Genomic DNA, 16,301 nt, shown 5'->3' with positions numbered 1-16,301 from the left:
TGCCCAGGCGGGTCTCGAACCCGCGGGCTCAGGCAATTCACTCACCTCAGCCTCCCAAAGGCGCGGGATTACAGGCTGAGCCACTGAGCCCGGCTTGCTTCCCAACTTTTTAAGGTTAATCAGGGAGATTCATGCTTTTCTTGAATTAAACATGTACTAGAAGTATTTCTAAAATTTAGTAGAATTTGTTTTTGAAATGTTTCTGCATACATGTAGGTATGTCTAAACATGTGTATCTTTTTTTTTTTTTTTCTTTATGTTAAAGATGTGGGGTACAATTCAGGGTTAAGTATACAAATGTTCATTATCCAGGTACCCTTGTTGATGAGGCACGCCCCTTCTTCCCCTAGCAGTTTTCCTCAACTGCCAGTCCCACCCCCACATGTGTATCTTTTACTTCCAATTAAGACACCAAATTGTAACTTCACGACCTTCTGTTTTTATTAGTAAAGAATGTCATCAGTCAGTATAACCAGAAGAAGTATTGATTTTTGTTGTAATCATAATTTATAATGGTAATTGTTTCCTGGAGGCAATAACTGGGAACAGTTGGTCAATCTGAAAAGTATTGTTGCCTTGGTAACTGATAAGAAAGAATGCAGAGAAACCAGCTATGGGGCATAAAAAAAGAGGGCCCTGAACACGTTAAATATTAGTTCCCAGCATAAGGCAAGAACAGAAACATCTGCCAATATATTTGCTGGGATCAGAGACCTGCAGGCTGTGCCAGACCTATTGGAGACTTGACATGTCTTTACATGTCTGATAAAAGAGTCTTCGAAACTATCTTTGACCAGACACAGGAATCCAAGCATTTTCTTCAGACTCACACAGAATGGAATGGAACTTCAAAATTTTTAGCCCAAAGGACATTCCAGATTGCCTCTTCTCAAGGTGAGTTGAAGACAGGAAGGATCAGGTCAACTGGTATAGATGCAGTATTAAAAGAATCCTTCCATTAAGCAGATTTTTTTTGAGAGTTTATTTCCTGCATGTCAAGCACTGTGCAGGACACCCACACAGCAGAAATGGACAGGTCACATTCCTGTCTCTAAAAGCTCTCAGGAAAAACATATAAATAAAAGATTATAGTGTCATTTCTAAATCCTAAAAAGGGATAGAGTGTGTGACAACATGATGCACTCAGTTTGCAGGAGGGGGTCAGAGAGACTCCACAGAGGTGACATTCAAGTGAGTTCTGAATGAGTAGGAATAGAACCAGAGGCAAGGAATCACTGTGGTAACTCAACCTAGAATTTAAGTCCTCTGATTCTTTTTTTTTTATAATCAATATTTTTTATTATGCTATTGTGGGGTACAGTTAAGGGTTAGGTATACAAATACGTTTCGTTCAGTCACCCTTGTTGATAGGAGGTGTTTCCCAGACAGATATTTACTACCGTTAATCCCATCTCCCCCCCATAGTTTCCCACTACTGTCAGTCATTTTCTTATAGTATTACATTGGATGTTCAGCGTCCTCTGATTCTTACGTACATTTGTTTTCACCTGGGCAGGCTCACCCTTTTAGACTTCAGATTCATTCCTCATCTACCAGCTTGATATGACAATGGCTAGGAGGTTTGAGTTTCTTGCTGTGGCTGTTTCCTGTGGATGAATGTGCGTTCCTGAGTGAAATAATGTCTGTAATTCTTATTTAGACTAGTGCAGCAACCTAACCAGGTTTGACTGACTATTCTATACTAGGGTTTCCCCATGGTTTACCATCCAGGCAGCATTCACCTCATCCAGAGAGGAACAAAGCCATTTCTTATTGTTTCATTTGATTTATTGGTATGCATTGCAAAAGCAATAGTGTGATCCATCTATAAGCCACTCTGTTGCTTTTCCTCTTGAAAGTCCCTGGTTCTCTGCTTTTTTGTGTGTGAGGCAGTAACTCCCTTCCTACTCAGAAGCAGCATGAAGGGAAACTCACAGTACTGAGTTGATATAAAAAGGCATTATCATAAATCTAAGTTCTCTTGAGACTGGAAAAGAGTAACAAAAAATTGCTAAGGAATAATTCACACCTTACTTATTCTTGTGTAATTGAAACAAAACAAGACCATGTTTAAGATACAAGGTAAACTCTGAAACCAAATGCATCGCTTCTTTTTCTCCTTTCTTTCAAACTTGCTTTTGTCCCCCAAACATACATATACATGCATCTATGCATATTGTGTATTAATTTGGGAGTTTTTAGTTGATCATAAAAAACTAAATTACAATTCCAGATGAAAGCTTGAAGTACTTTTCTTCACTGATCAAAAAAGAAACATTAAAAAGGAGAGTCATCTAAGATTAATTTTTGCTCAGTAGTATGGGAAGACTGGCAGTCAAAAATCCAGTGTCTGCTATGTGACTTTTCCATTAAGTTTTCACCATTTATCTTGGCAAGCCATTTCACTTTTTTCCTGTGGACCCATTTTGCTCCTTTCTGAAATGAGGGGACTGTTAGAGGAACTCCAGAACTCTGACTCTGTACTTTACTGTCCTTGCAGTACTGTTTTAGTGGAAAGACCCTTGTCTTGTTAGCTTTTCCTTTTCTCTTGGCTGTTAATTAGTGATTGAAATTATGGTTCATATGGTGGTTTTTGTAGGTGGTGTTGGTTTGTTTTGTTTTTGTGTATGTCTGCTTTATCAGAGTTCAGCAGTCCAGGAACTTAGGACTTATTACTTCACATCAAACTCCTCACTGGGAATGGAAAAGCCTACTTTGTATATACACACATTTTCTTGGTTTTGTTTTTTTTAAAAGCTAGCATCAGTATCAGTAGATATACATTATGTATTTCTGTGTTTTAGTTACCTTGTCAAATGCTTTTTATTATATTACCTCAATCCTCATACTTATATGTTTTCTTGTTGCACACAGACCCCTGGGTGTCCACTAAGCATGAGCATCTGGCTGACATGGTATCTTGGGTACTTGCCTCTTGTCTGGGCTTAAACTTCTTGGCCATGACCCCCCAGGTGGTCTCTTCCAACTCTCTGTTTCTTCAACCTTGTAACTATGAGGCCTCTGGTTGGCCCAGAAACTAGGTGTTGACCTTATCACTATCTTCCTTCAGGTTGACCATGCTTCTGACCTATACAATATGAACTATAGTGTGGAGTATATGCTCCTTTGTGACTGATCAGCTTCGTTCTCCAGTTCCTGTTCTTGACTGATTCACTTTTTTTTTTTTTTCCCTTGAGTAGGAGTCTCATTCTCACCCAGGCTGAGTGCAGTGGCATACTCACTGCCACCAAAGCCTCGACCTGCTGGGCTTAGGTGATCCTTCCGCATCAGCCTTCCAAGTATCTGGAACCACAGGAGTGCATCACCATGCCTGGATAATTTTTTTATTTATTGTGGAGATGAGGTCTCGCCAAGTTGCCCAGGCTGATCTTGAACCCCTGGGCTCAGGCAGTCCTCTCACCTCTGCCTCCCAAAGTACTGAGATTGCAGGCATGAGCCACCATGCCTGGGGGCTGGTTCACATTTTGCATTCTGCCGTTTGTAGATGAAATCCCTGAGGGAGATACGTTGTATTTGAAGATAGCAGAGACTTCTAATTTTAGTTATTGCCTTAGCTGTTTTGCTGGCTGGAAAGGAAAGAGAAGATGGTAATGGAAAGGGTATAGATAGTCTGGTTTGAACCAAAAATAATTTGACTCTAATAGAGGAACAATTTTCTGTGCTTGTTCATTGCCTAGGCATTTTCTGCCCCTTCAGAATATGAGGGCCAACTCAGATGGCCACTTTCTTCTAACATACTGTGACAGCCCCTATCCCTAGCCCCCAATCATGCCTCTCACAAGAGACAGGAAGGTTATGGGGCAAACTGGCCAGTAAAGTCCCAAATTCAAGTCACACTGTGAGGTGGCCATAGCAGCAGATCTGGGATTCCTTGAATATTATTTTATTTTATTATTTTACTTTTTTGAGTTGGAGTCTCACTCTGTCGCCCGGATTGGAGTGCAGTGGCTGCTCCTGGCCACTGCAGCCTCGACCTGCTGGACCTCCAGCAATCCTTCCGCCTCAGCCTTCCAAGTAGCTGGAACTACAGGTGCGCGCTACCATGCCCCGCTAATTTTTAATTTATTGTAGAGATGAGGTCTTGCCAAGTTGCCCACGGGTCTCAAACCTACGGGCTCAGGCAATTCATGAATATTATTTTAAATCTTTTTTTTTTTGAGTTGGAGTCTCACTCTGTCACCCAGACTGGAGTGCAGTGGCCACTCCCAGCCACCGCAGCCTCGACCTGCTGGGCTCTGGCGATCCTTTCGCCTCAGCCTTCCATGTAACTGGAACTACAGGCACGCTGATTTATTATAGAGATGAGGTCTCGCCTGCCCAGGCAGGTCTCGAACCCGCAGGCTCAGGCAATCCACTCACCTCAGCCTCCCAAAGGCGCGGAATTACAGGCCGAGCCACCAAACCTGGCATATTTTAAATCATTTTATTGAGATGTGAAGGTGGTCAAACTGTGAAACTGGAAAGCACCTTAAAGGTTCCCCTCCTGTTACAGATGAAGAAACTGAAGCTACATGCAGTTAAATGAATTTCTCAGAAGTGTACTTAATTGGAACAGAAGATTTAAGAATCTGATCTTCTAATTGCAAGCCAAATTATTTTTTTTCCCCAGAACCCAAAGATAGACAGTGTCAGTAAATTGGGGATGGGGTGTGTTTTTGGGGAGGTGACTAGTTTTTGAGTAGGTAGGGTTGCTGAGGCTTACCTGATTTCTAAGTTATTTGCCAAACTTTTGCCTTTGGTGTATTTGGACTATATTGCAACAGCACCTTTCACACCCCATATTGTACATACTTAAGTTATTTAGTTAAATGTATTAAAGTAAGAAAGCCAGAAGTCAACTGTGTTTCATTACTAAGGCCTTTCTATACCTGGTCTCTGCTCATATTCTTTCCTCTTACTAATTAGAATCATGAGTCTCCTGGCACCCTCATTTGATTATACCTCACTTAGCAAGATCTTTGCCATAGAGTATGAAAGCATGGTTCCTTTCCAATGAACCTTTATTGTGCTTTGTCATGTATTGCGACTAAATCACTTAAAACCGAGGAAGGAGAAGTGTATATGAGATTCAGTTCATGTTCAAGACGAAGGTTAAATGGAAATTCACATTTTTTTCAGCATGACAACACTGAGCATAGCCCTGTGTTGGGTACTGAAGTTAATACAAAAGGTATATAAGGTTGTTTCCTGCACTCTAGTTGAGAACCTGAGTAAATTATATGAGTGGTATGAAGAGGAGAAGGGATGAGTTCTTGGAGACATTGGCTCCAGTTGAGCAAGCTTTTCTGGACTGGACCTTAGTAATCTCTTCACATTTTACAGACCAAAGATGGAACAATTTAAATTTGACCTTTTTTCCTAAAAGCATTATTTAAAAACTATAATCAGCCGGGCTCGGTGGCTCAACCTGTAATCCCGTGCCTTTGGGAGGCTGAGGTGAGTGAATTGCCTGAGCCCACGGGTTCGAGACCTGCCTGGGCAGCGAGACCTCATCTCTAAAATAAATCAAAAAATTAGCCGGGCGTGGTAGCGCGCGCCTGTAGTTCCAGCTCCTTGGAAGGCTGAGGCGGAAGGATCGCCGGAGCCTGGCAGGTCGAGGTTGCGGTGGCCGGGAGCAGCCACTGCACTCCAGTCTGGGTGACAGAGTGAGACTCCAACTCAAAAAAAAAACTATAATCAGATCATTGCAGATGATGGCAAATGGCTTTTTAAAAAACCAGCCTTCTGTTCTATTGGATGGGTCTGAAAAACAAAACCAAAAACACCTAAACCTTTTCTTCATCTTGGAAAAAGACTTCCCTCAGTTTTCTGATAGAATATTTCACAATATCCCATCTTAGTACAAGACTTACAGCTAGACAACAAAAATCAGCTTTGTTCAAAATAGAGTATGGCCAGTGTAAATTTTTTAGAGGGAATTTTGCTTTATGGATCAGTTTGAATACAAACTCAAAGCTCAAAGCAACAAGGGATCATGCAGAGTTAAATGGCAGGAGTGGGATCTGGTGGATGGGGAAAACTCCCAGCCACAGATTGTTAGAATTCCTAAGTCTAGAGGTCAGAGGAAGATGAACTGTCCCCAGAGTGTTCACCTGACACCTAACAGATCCAGAGGCTGGAAAGAGCAGGGCTATTGCAGAGAGGGAACAACCTACCTCATGCAAGGTTCCAAGAGGGCAGCAGAGACAGGGGGAAAAGCATGAGGGGTATGTTTTGACATAGTGTCTTAGACTACATGTCCCCAAATCCCTAATCAGTGAAGTCTTTAAATGAACCCTTTATTAAACTCTTCCACAATGCAGAGCTATAGACGAAGCTCTCATTGGGTTTTGGGGACCCCACTCAAGTCAGTTTTCAAGTGAATCTGATAAGTTGCTGTGACAGCAAACCCACTCTTTCTCTGAGAAATGAATGCCTGCAGTTTTGATACTACATTATAGTGGAATTTTTTTTTTAGTGAAACTTTGAGCAATTTCTTGGATTCATTGTTCTTTAAGGGTTATAACTGGGGCTTAGCAAATGAGTCTTGCTTATTTTTAAAACAGTTTTTTGAGTGGGCGAATGTGGAATGGTGGGCACAGTATCAGATAAGTGAATGTGGGAGTATACATATATTTAAATCAGCGAAAGCCAGAATAATTACTATCCTCGGTACCTGGATTGGCACCATACCATGTTTTAAATTGCAGATCTAAATAGAGTGCTGGTTAACAGGAAATTACATTTTTAGATTAACAGTAGCATTTGGTTGTGCAGCAAATAGCAGGTTCCTTCCTTCCTTTCTTTCTTTCATTCATTCTTCCTTCCTTTCTTTCACATTGGTAAATACATTTAGCACCCAACTGCTGGAGGAAAGAGGAATTGGGGGAAAGATGGGTTTTGTAATGAATACTGGGGACTTGGTGTGATGTCACTGCAAGCTCTGTGTGATCGTAGGTGGTATTAGCGCTCCAGGAGCGAGAGGGGGGAGAGCAGTGGAAGAGACGATGTCGCTCTCAGACAAGCAGCCAGCCTCTCTCACTGCCGCGTACTGCCAGCTTGGGAGAGGCAAGGCTGCAGAGTGCCGAATGGACTCCCCAAAAGAAATCAGCCAAGCTGGATTCCAGTGGCAGAGGACAGAGGGCAAACTGAATGAAATCGGGCTGAATGTCAGCATGGACGGGCAGCTGAAAGACGGGCTTGTGAAGAATGCCAGCTTCCTGGAGCAGAATAAGCTCTGCTTTTTTGAGGGGAAGCTAGACAAAGAGCTCAGCATTGAAGTGCAGGACAAGGAGTATCAAGCAACCTCGGGTCACCTTGAGAACAGGTATGTGATTTCAGAAACCTGCCATCCCTCAGAGGGGAACTCGGTGCACCAGAAGACCGACGAGTTCCAGGTGGGACTAATAGAGGGGCCAGACAAGAACAAAATCACTCCAGTTCAGGGGAAGGCAGAAGGGAAGAATGGACTAGAGACGAAGAGCCAGCCAGGTCTGGGTTTTCCTGGGGCTACTGACATGCCCTCCCGCTATATTAAGGAGCAAGAAACCAGTGTTTGGAACCCCAACTTTCAAACAGTGGCTCAAGGCCCTCAGAGCTCAAGGGAAGTAACTCCAGGAGAGAACGGTATTAGCCTTGGCTGCCCAGTGATCGGGGTGGTGAGTGATAACTTCGGGCAGCTTAAAGGTGAGTCCCCACTACTGGTGGCTGGAACCCACCCGCCACCCATTATTGAGCATTCGCCAACTGCCATTCCACCAATCACTATGGTGGAATTCGCCCAGGAACATTTAAATGCAAGCTCTCACATTAGAGACCATGATAAGGAGTTGGAGAAATTGAGTTCTACTGAGGAAGGGGCTGTGTTCGACCAAGTCCCCCAGCAGAAAAAGGCAATGCGCCGGGCCCTCTCTGAGTGTTCTCACCTCTCAGTTCCCCCAGCTATCAACCTTGCAGATAAATACCCCGAACTCCCTGCCCGAGAAGAGCATTCTTCTGGCCTGCCGCCCTTCTCCACTAGCCCGATGCCTGGTCCTACACCTGGGAAACTGGGAGCTCCTGCTATAAAGCGGTCTGTAACAGTGGCTGAGGAGCAGACAGCTAGCTACAGCACGAGCCCTGGGGAACTGCCCATCTTGTCTAAAGAGATACCTCTTTTCATCTGCGAGGAACCAGTGGCCAAGAAGAGAGAAGAATTGACCCATTTCAGCAACAGCAGCAACTCTGGGAAGAAGGAACTCAGCACTGCTGGGTTATATCTCCATAGTAAGCTGGAGCAGATTCCTGAAGGAAGCAGCAAGGGAAAAGGGCAAGAAGATACTAGTGAAGCAAGAGTTGATTCATACTCCCAAATCTGCCAGGGAGGAGAGAAACAGCCAGGACAGCCGACTCTGGCAGGGAAGAAAGAAATTGAGGTCACTGCAACCCAGAGCACTCCATCATTCCTGTATGAAGAGACCCCACGTGATGGTATGTTTCTAAATTTTGCCTCCATTGGGAACAAGCAGACAGCAAGGAAGGAACTAAAGTGACAGATTACCGGCAGGAGCATTAGGCAGCTTTTTACGGCTGGAGTGTGTGACTGCCTGGGGAAAGCTCAATTCCCTTGTGTTGGAAGCTTGCTGGGAGTGAAGCGAGAGAGAGAACAAAGTAAATCTGGCTGGGTCAAGCTGAATGTCCGCTGGCATGGCAGTGTGGATTGAGCATACGGGCTGACTGGGTTGGGGGTGGAATGGGGTCAGAGAATGGTGGGCATAATAACTCAAGCTCCGTTCTTGACCTCACGTCACCCTGCTCAACCCATCCCCCACCCTCCCACTCCTGGGCTCCCTGTTGGTTTGAACCAAATGATTCCTGAGCTCTAAATCATCTAATCGCAACTGATTGATTTCCGAGCTTGAAAAAATCTTTCACTTTGTGTAGATTCACAAAAGGTTTATCAGCACTAACCTTCCCTTATTAAGTTGCACAGTCTGGGTGGCAGCTCTGTTTTCCGTTTTGCTTTTGGGAACGTTTTACTTTTGTTCAAGCTGAAAAAGAACCTTTTAAAGCTGGCTATTTAATATTCTCTTCCTGTTCTTCATGTTTGACCCCATCTTGCTTCTAGTTTTCTCTTTCTCTGTGCATTTTGGGAGGATTTGTGGGGAGAAGGAGAAGAAAGAGAAAGTGAGGGTGAAGGAGAGATTTGCAATCTAATAACCGCCAAGTATTGCGGTCTTTGTGACTGCCTTCTGTGTCTTTCTTCCTGGCCCTTTCTTTTCTTCCCTATCTCCCATCCCTTCCCCCCACGGCTCTTATTGGTGGTGGTCTAAAAAAGCTTGTTTTTCTCTGAGTCCAGTCTGAACACAAAGAGCAATAATTCACAAGCTTATTAATGGGAATTTAAAACGTGTGTTTTGTTTATATAGTTTCTTTTTTGGAACCTGTTTTCTCTATTATTTTTTATTCTCAGTACATTTTTATGAATTTTTTTACTCTTTTTCTCTGAAAACAAGAAGTGGGATTTTCTAGGGGAGTGATAATGAAACAGGACACTTGAAGACTGGCAGGGATTTTTGTCTTTTTTTGTCTTTTTCGAATGGAGATGAGCAGAGAATCTTTATATTTCCCCTATGATTTTTTTATGACTCTAGGATCACAAGCATTCCAGTATCCTGTGCTGTTCTGTTGCTTATTTCTAACCATGACAGAACCGTAAGCTCCTCCTGGATAGGATTCTGTCATCTTTTTACTGATCCCGAGTGCCTAATTCAGCACCCCATACCTTCTAGGTGATAACAAGTGAGGACTTTTGTTTGTTTCAGAACAAGTTCATTCTAGTTCATGCTGACAGAATATACTGATAATCCACTGATCCATTCACCTGATAAGTGTTTGAATGCTGACTCTGCCAACCACTATATAGATACACCTGTATAAAGATTGGTTCATTCTGCATGCCTACCATTGCCCAGCACCATCCTTGCTCTAGAAATTGTCCTTGTCCTCAAGGAAGATCTAGTCAGAGGGATGGAAGGTGGTGAGAGGGTAGTGAATCATGGTAACATTTTGGGGGTAAGTCACATTTGAGCTGGGCCTTGGGAACCTAGGATGCCAGACAATGTGGAGGAAAAGGCTTCTAGACAAAGGAACTTGCATAAACAAAGGTGGGAAGCTTAGACCCACACATTAGGTAGTGACTATAGGGCACTCCCCTAAGGATTATTTGGTTGCAAAGGACAGAAATGCAGAGAAACTGAAATCTATTTTTTAAAGTATATATTGACAGAATATAGAAGATTCTCGGGGAATCCGATTGCAGGAAGTATTACCAGACTGCAGCTGTTGTATATGTCTCTCCTGGGACCTCTGCTTCTCCCTCCCTGCACATGTGCTCCTTTCTCTTCCCTTCTGGAAACTATTTCCTCTGCCATCTCTTTTTGTTTCCTTTGTGTCTCTGTTCTGCTCAGGACAGAATAGCCTTGGGTTACCATGGTTTCAGCTTTGTACTACCATGTATCTCAGGACCCAGGGTTGCTTGACTTGACTGGCATTCCCACATCGTGGTCCGTATTGGAGAGTGAGTAAATATATCTTATTGGTTCAGTTTGTGTGCCAGATCTCATAGCCGCCTTAACTAATCATAGCTATTTAGTCCTGCCCACTTCATTTATCTGGAGGCTTCTCTAGAGGAGAGAATGTGGGTCAAGAATATATTTCTTTTTTTTTTTTGAGTTGGAGTCTCACTCTGTCACTCAGACTGGAGTGCAATGGCCACTGCAGCCTCGACCTGCTGGGCTCCTCCTGGGCTCCGGCGATCCTTCCGCCTCAGCATTCCAAGTAGCCGGAATTACAGTCATGCGCTACCACGCCCAACTGATTTTTTTATTTATTGTAGAGATGAGGTCTCGAATATATTTCAGTGCCAACTTTACATATGTGACAAGAAATAATGAGAGAAAATTCTAGAACATTGTTTGGAACTCAGTCTTGTCAAGATACCCAGGTTAAATTTCACTAACATGTTCAAAAAACTGTGGTGACTACCTATAATAGCATGTAAAGTAGCTCAATGTCAGCTTTGGGAAGACTTATCTGTACTCAGTAGGTAAGATGAACTGGAAGACAGATAATTAAAGGCAAAAAATCCTGTTAGAATAATTTCATGCAGGTAGTGGCAGATGAAACACTGAGAACATGATAGGGGAAATATAACAGAAGTGAAGATAACTAGAAATGAAACCTGGATGTGGAAGGTGTGAGAGAAGGAGAGGAGCTGAAGGTCATGCTGTGATTTTGAGCCTGGTTTTCCCAGCAGGTAGAAGTATAAATAATGGGAAGATCCAATAGAAGAAAGCATGTTTGTGAAGGAGCTGATGAGTTCTATTTCAGACATTCTTTGGCAAAACTTTGTGTATTGGTCTCTAGAAATTGCCTGATATAATCTGAGATATAAGAGGGGGCTCTTGGTGAAAGGTGTCCTCTGGGAGAGAGCAGCTTATGCATAAGTACATTTATTTTTACAAGATGAGTTATTCATGCCTATTTCACAGACAATAAGAATTTATGAAGTATTCATGTTTACTGAAAATCCAAGGCCCTTTGAAAACTATTCACAGTGATCTAGGGCCAATGACAAGTCACACATTTGGTAAGATCTTTCAACTTGCTGTAGAACAAAGGCATTACCAAACTTGCACAGTTGTTGACTTTGGTTTTTTTCCCTCACATTTTAAAACTAGAAAAATAATCAGTTTGTGACTAAAAATACATATGGTTCAAACATCAAAAAGTACAAGAAGCTCTCCATTAGAAAACCTCCTACCAAGACAAGATGGTATCGACTCATTATTTTCTGCTCCTCCCCTGTAAATAGAACTAAATTCTCTATAATTGATTTAACAATTTCATAAAGGAATCTTACCAGTAGAAAGGAGGAAAACTGGACTTGAGGAACAACAGTGTGATGAATTCCCTGAGTTTTCTTTTTATCGACAGTAAATTTCTGACTGGGCACTGGAGAGTCCTGCAACCTGGAATTACCAATAAAAATAGACAAAAAAGAAGGAGGAGGAGGAGGAAGAGCAGGAGCGGGAAGGGAAAAAAGAGAGAAAACAAATAGGGAAAGTCTGTGTTTTGCCAAAGGATCAGAAAAAGGAAAGTTCAGCAAAGACCTAACAGTGATCCCTATTTCCCATACCCAGCATTGGGCTCAGTCTGTCCACAGGAATAGTGTCAGTGGAGCCCATGAGGACCCATTGTCCATTCCACACCCAGCAGGAGTTATAAATCTGATCCATTCACACTGCTAGCAACTAAAGGAAGGCTACTCATCCTCTATCCCCCACCAAGTGACAGCAGCAGTGGCACCTATAGGCCTGATGTCTTGGAGCCCTCTACCCAGTAGCAGGAGATTTCTGTAAGTTTTCTCTATTTCCTTCCCCTTAGCAGCAGAAGGTAGCCAAAGTAGTTGTTTCCTGTTCCCAGCAACCCCAGCAGAGATCAAACAGGAAGTCTGCCTGTCCCAGGCAGCTAGAAAACAGACTAGGAGAAGCTCTATTCTATGGGTCCAGCATCTCTCAGCTCCCATGTCGTGACACTAGGTGGCCCAGGTAAGAGCCTTTAGCCCCTTTAGGCAGAACCAAAGGGATTAAGTGAGGGCCTCAACAGAGCCAGAAGAACACAGCAGGCCAGAATTGTGTTGCAAGGACTCTGAAACCTAAATTGTCATTACAACTAGTCAGAACATGTATACTAAATATAAACAGGGTGTGATTGCCTGTTAAAGCACAAAATTAGAATTGTAAAGCAGCCATCATAAAATTGCTTTACAAGCAATTACAGTCTCTTGAAACAAAGAAAAACTTATATTTCTCTGCAAAGAAATAGAGTTATAAAAAAAAACCAAAGTGTTAACTGTAGATGTGACTTATATAGTCAAAATTTAAGATTTGCCAGATGAGCTTAATAGCAGACTGGAGATAACAGGACAGAATCAGTTAACTTGACTACAGATCAGTAGGATTAATTCAATCTGAACAACAGAGAAAAATTAGACTGGAAAAAACAGATCCTCAGAGACCTTTGGACCAATAACAAAAGATGTAACATTTGTACCTTAAGAATTCCAGGCCGGGTGCTGTGGTTCAGCCTGTAATCCCAGCACTTGGGAGGCCGAGGCAAGAGGATTGCCTGAGTCCAGGGGTTTGAGATCAGCCTGGGCAACTTGATGAGACCTCATCTCTACAATAAATCAAAAAAAATTAGCTGGGCATGGGTGGTGTGTGCCTGTAATTCCAGTTACTTGGTAGGCTGAGGTGGAAGTATCACCTAAGCTCAGCAGGTCGAGGCCGTGGTGGCAGTGAGCGTGCCATTACACTCCAGCCTGAGTGACAAGAGTGAGACTCCAACTCAAAAAAAAAGAAGAAAAGAATTCCAGGAAAGGAGAAAGAATGGAAGGCTGTACAACTGTTCAAAGGAATAATAACTAAAAACTTACCTAATATGACAAAAGACAAAACCTCTAGATTCAAGAAACTGAACAAATCCCAAATAGGAAAAATACAAATAAATTCATGCCAAGACTCTTCTCATAATTAATTTTTTATAAACTAAAAACATAAGACTTAAAAACAACTAGAGAAATATGTTATATTAGGGAAACAACCATTTGAATGACTACCTGTTTCTTATCAGAAATTATGGAGGGCAGAAAGAAGCGGCATACATTTTTCAAGTGCTAAAAAGAACTGTCAACTGCAAATTCTTTGTCTCATAAAACAGTTCATCAGGAGTGAGGGGAAATAGACATTCTTTTTTTGTTTTTTTTTTTTGAGTTGGAGTCTCTCTGTTGCCCAGACTAGAGTGCAGTGGCCGCTCCTGGCCACTGCAGCCTCGACCTGCTGGGCTCCGGGGATCCTTCCGCCTCAGCCTTCCAAGTAGCTGGAACTACAGGCGCGCGCTACCATGCCCAGCTCATTTTTGATTTATTGTAGAGATGAGGTCTCGCCAAGTTGCCCAGGCGGGTCTCGAACCCGCGGGTTCAGGCAATCCACTCACCTCAGCCTTCCAAAGGCGCGGGATTACAGGCTGAGCCACTAAGCCCAGCTGACATTCTTAGTTCAAGGAAAACTAAGAGAACTTGTTGCTGGTAGACATACTCTTAAGAGAATGACTAAAGGAAGCTCTCCAAAAAGATAAGATATGATAACAGGAGGAAGCTTGGAATTTCAGAAATGAAAGAACTACAGTGAAATGGGTAAAAATATGGGTTAATATAATAGACTAACCCCTCATGAGTTTTTAAAAATCATCTTTGATGATTGAAGCACAAATTATAATACCATCTGATGTGCTCATTGTATGAAGAGGAAATATTAAAGATTTTTTTTTTTTTGAGTTGGAGTCTCATTCTGTCGCTCAGACTGGAGTGCAGTGGCCGCTCCCGGCCACTGCAGCCTTGACCTACTGGGCTCCGGCGATCCTTCTGCCTCAGCTTTCAAAGTAGCTGGAGTTACAGGCATGCGCTACCACGCCCGGCTGATTTTTTTTTTTAATTTATTGTAGAGATGAGGTCTTGCCAAGTTGCCCAGGTGGGTCTCGAACCTGCGGGCTCAGGCAATCCACTCACCTCAGCCAAGATTTTTTTTTTTTTTAAGTTGGGAGAGTAAAGAATCCTAAGTGGAAGTAAGGCTTCAGTAGATCACTCAAAGTAGTAAAACATAGCCAGGCACAGTGGCTTACACCTGCAATGTCAGCTACAGCACTTGTGGTCTAGACAATATAGTGAGACCTTGTCTCTAGGATAAATAAGTAGTAAAGCATTGATACCAGTAGGGTGTATGTATATTGTAATATCCAGAGCAACCACTAAAAAATCATACAAAGCAATATGCTGAAAAATATATATATATATTTTTTGAGTTGGAATCTCACTCTGTTGCCCAGACTGGAGTGCAGTGGCCGCTCCCGGCCACCGCAGCCTCGACCTGCTGGGCTCCGGCGATCCTTCTGCCTCAGCCTTCAAAGTAGCCGGAGTTACAGGCATGCGCTACCATGCCCGGCTGATTTTTTTTTGATTTATTGTAGAGATGAGGTCTTGCCAAGTTGCCCAGGTGGGTCTCGAACCCGCAGGCTCAGGCAATCCACTCACCTCAGCCAAGATTTTTTTTTTTTTAAGTTGGGAGAGTAAAGAATCCTAAGTGGAAGTAAGGCTTCAGTAGATCACTCAAAGTAGTAAAACATAGCCAGGCACAGTGGCTTTCACCTGCAATGTCAGCTACAGCACTTGTGGTCTAGACAATATAGTGAGACCTTGTCTCTAGGATAAATAAGTAGTAAAGCATTGATACCAGTAGGGTGTATGTATATTGTAATATCCAGAGCAACCACTAAAAAATCATACAAAGCAATATGCTAAAAAATATATATATATATATATTTTTTTTGAGTTGGAATCTCACTCTGTCGCCCAGACTGGAGTGCAGTGACCGCTCCCGGCCACCGCAGCCTCGACCTGCTGGGCTCTGGCAATCTTTCCGCCTCAGACTTCCAAGTAGCCGGAATTACAGGCATGCGCTACAACTCCCGACTGATTTTTTGATTTATTGTGGAGATGAGGTCTCGCTGCCCAGGTGGGTCTCGAACCCGCGGGCTCAGGCAATCCACTCACCTCAGCCTCCCAAAGGCGTGGGATTACAGGCTGAGCCACCGAGCCCGGCTTGAAAAATATTCTTTAAAAAATAAAAATAGAATTCTAAAAAATGCTCAAGTAAACTCAGGTGAGAAGTAATCTGAAAAAAATGGTAAAATTTTTAATTAAAATTAAAAGTATTCAAGTAACTGAATAGGCAAGAAAGTGAAGAAGAGAAATGAGAGAAAGAGGGAACAAATAAAAACTAAAATCAGACTTAAGCCCTAGCTTACTAATAATTATTTTAAATGCAAATGGTCTAAATACTACAAGTAAAAAGACAAAGATTAGAAGAGTTTTTTTTTAATGGCCCAAGTTTATGTTATCTACAGGAAATGCATGTCAAACATAAGGATATAGTTGGTTGAAAGTAAGAAGATAGAAACCAGAAAAAGTACAAAATAAATTCAAAGCAAGCAGAAATCAGTGAAACTAAAAACAGGAAAATAGCAAAGAAATCAATTAAACCAAAGACTGGTTCTTTAAAAATATCAGTAAAATTGGCAGTCTATCTTTCCCTGTCTCTTTCTTTAATAAACTTTGTTTTTAAAAAAAAAGCCGGACACAGTGACTCAGAGACCTATAATCCCAGCACTTTGGGAGGCCGAGGATAAGAAAATTGCTTGAGCCT

At 42.5% G+C, this 16,301-nt stretch overlaps 1 protein-coding gene across 2 annotated transcripts in view; it reads left to right on the top strand.

Annotated features, from left to right (window-relative positions):
- The window catches only part of MAP4 (microtubule associated protein 4), a 144,316-nt gene that overhangs the window by 102,314 nt on the left and 25,701 nt on the right, over positions 1-16,301 (top strand). Inside the window, exon 1 of one of the 2 annotated variants that reach the window (XM_021719182.1) lies at positions 6,669-8,469. The exons of the other annotated variant lie outside the window; for it this stretch is intronic. Coding sequence (XP_021574857.1) covers positions 7,008-8,469 — 1,462 coding nt within the window. The 5' untranslated portion in view covers positions 6,669-7,007. Of the gene's footprint in view, positions 1-6,668; positions 8,470-16,301 lie in introns of those variants that run through there. 2 annotated transcript variants of the gene reach the window in all.

Source organism: Carlito syrichta, unplaced genomic scaffold (assembly GCF_000164805.1).
Source record: "Carlito syrichta isolate Samal-C Ts95f unplaced genomic scaffold, Tarsius_syrichta-2.0.1 Scaffold314290, whole genome shotgun sequence".
NCBI lineage: Eukaryota > Metazoa > Chordata > Mammalia > Primates > Tarsiidae > Carlito > Carlito syrichta.
The sequence above is the reverse complement of the archived record's forward strand: the minus strand, read 5'-3'. Positions and strand labels throughout refer to the sequence as shown.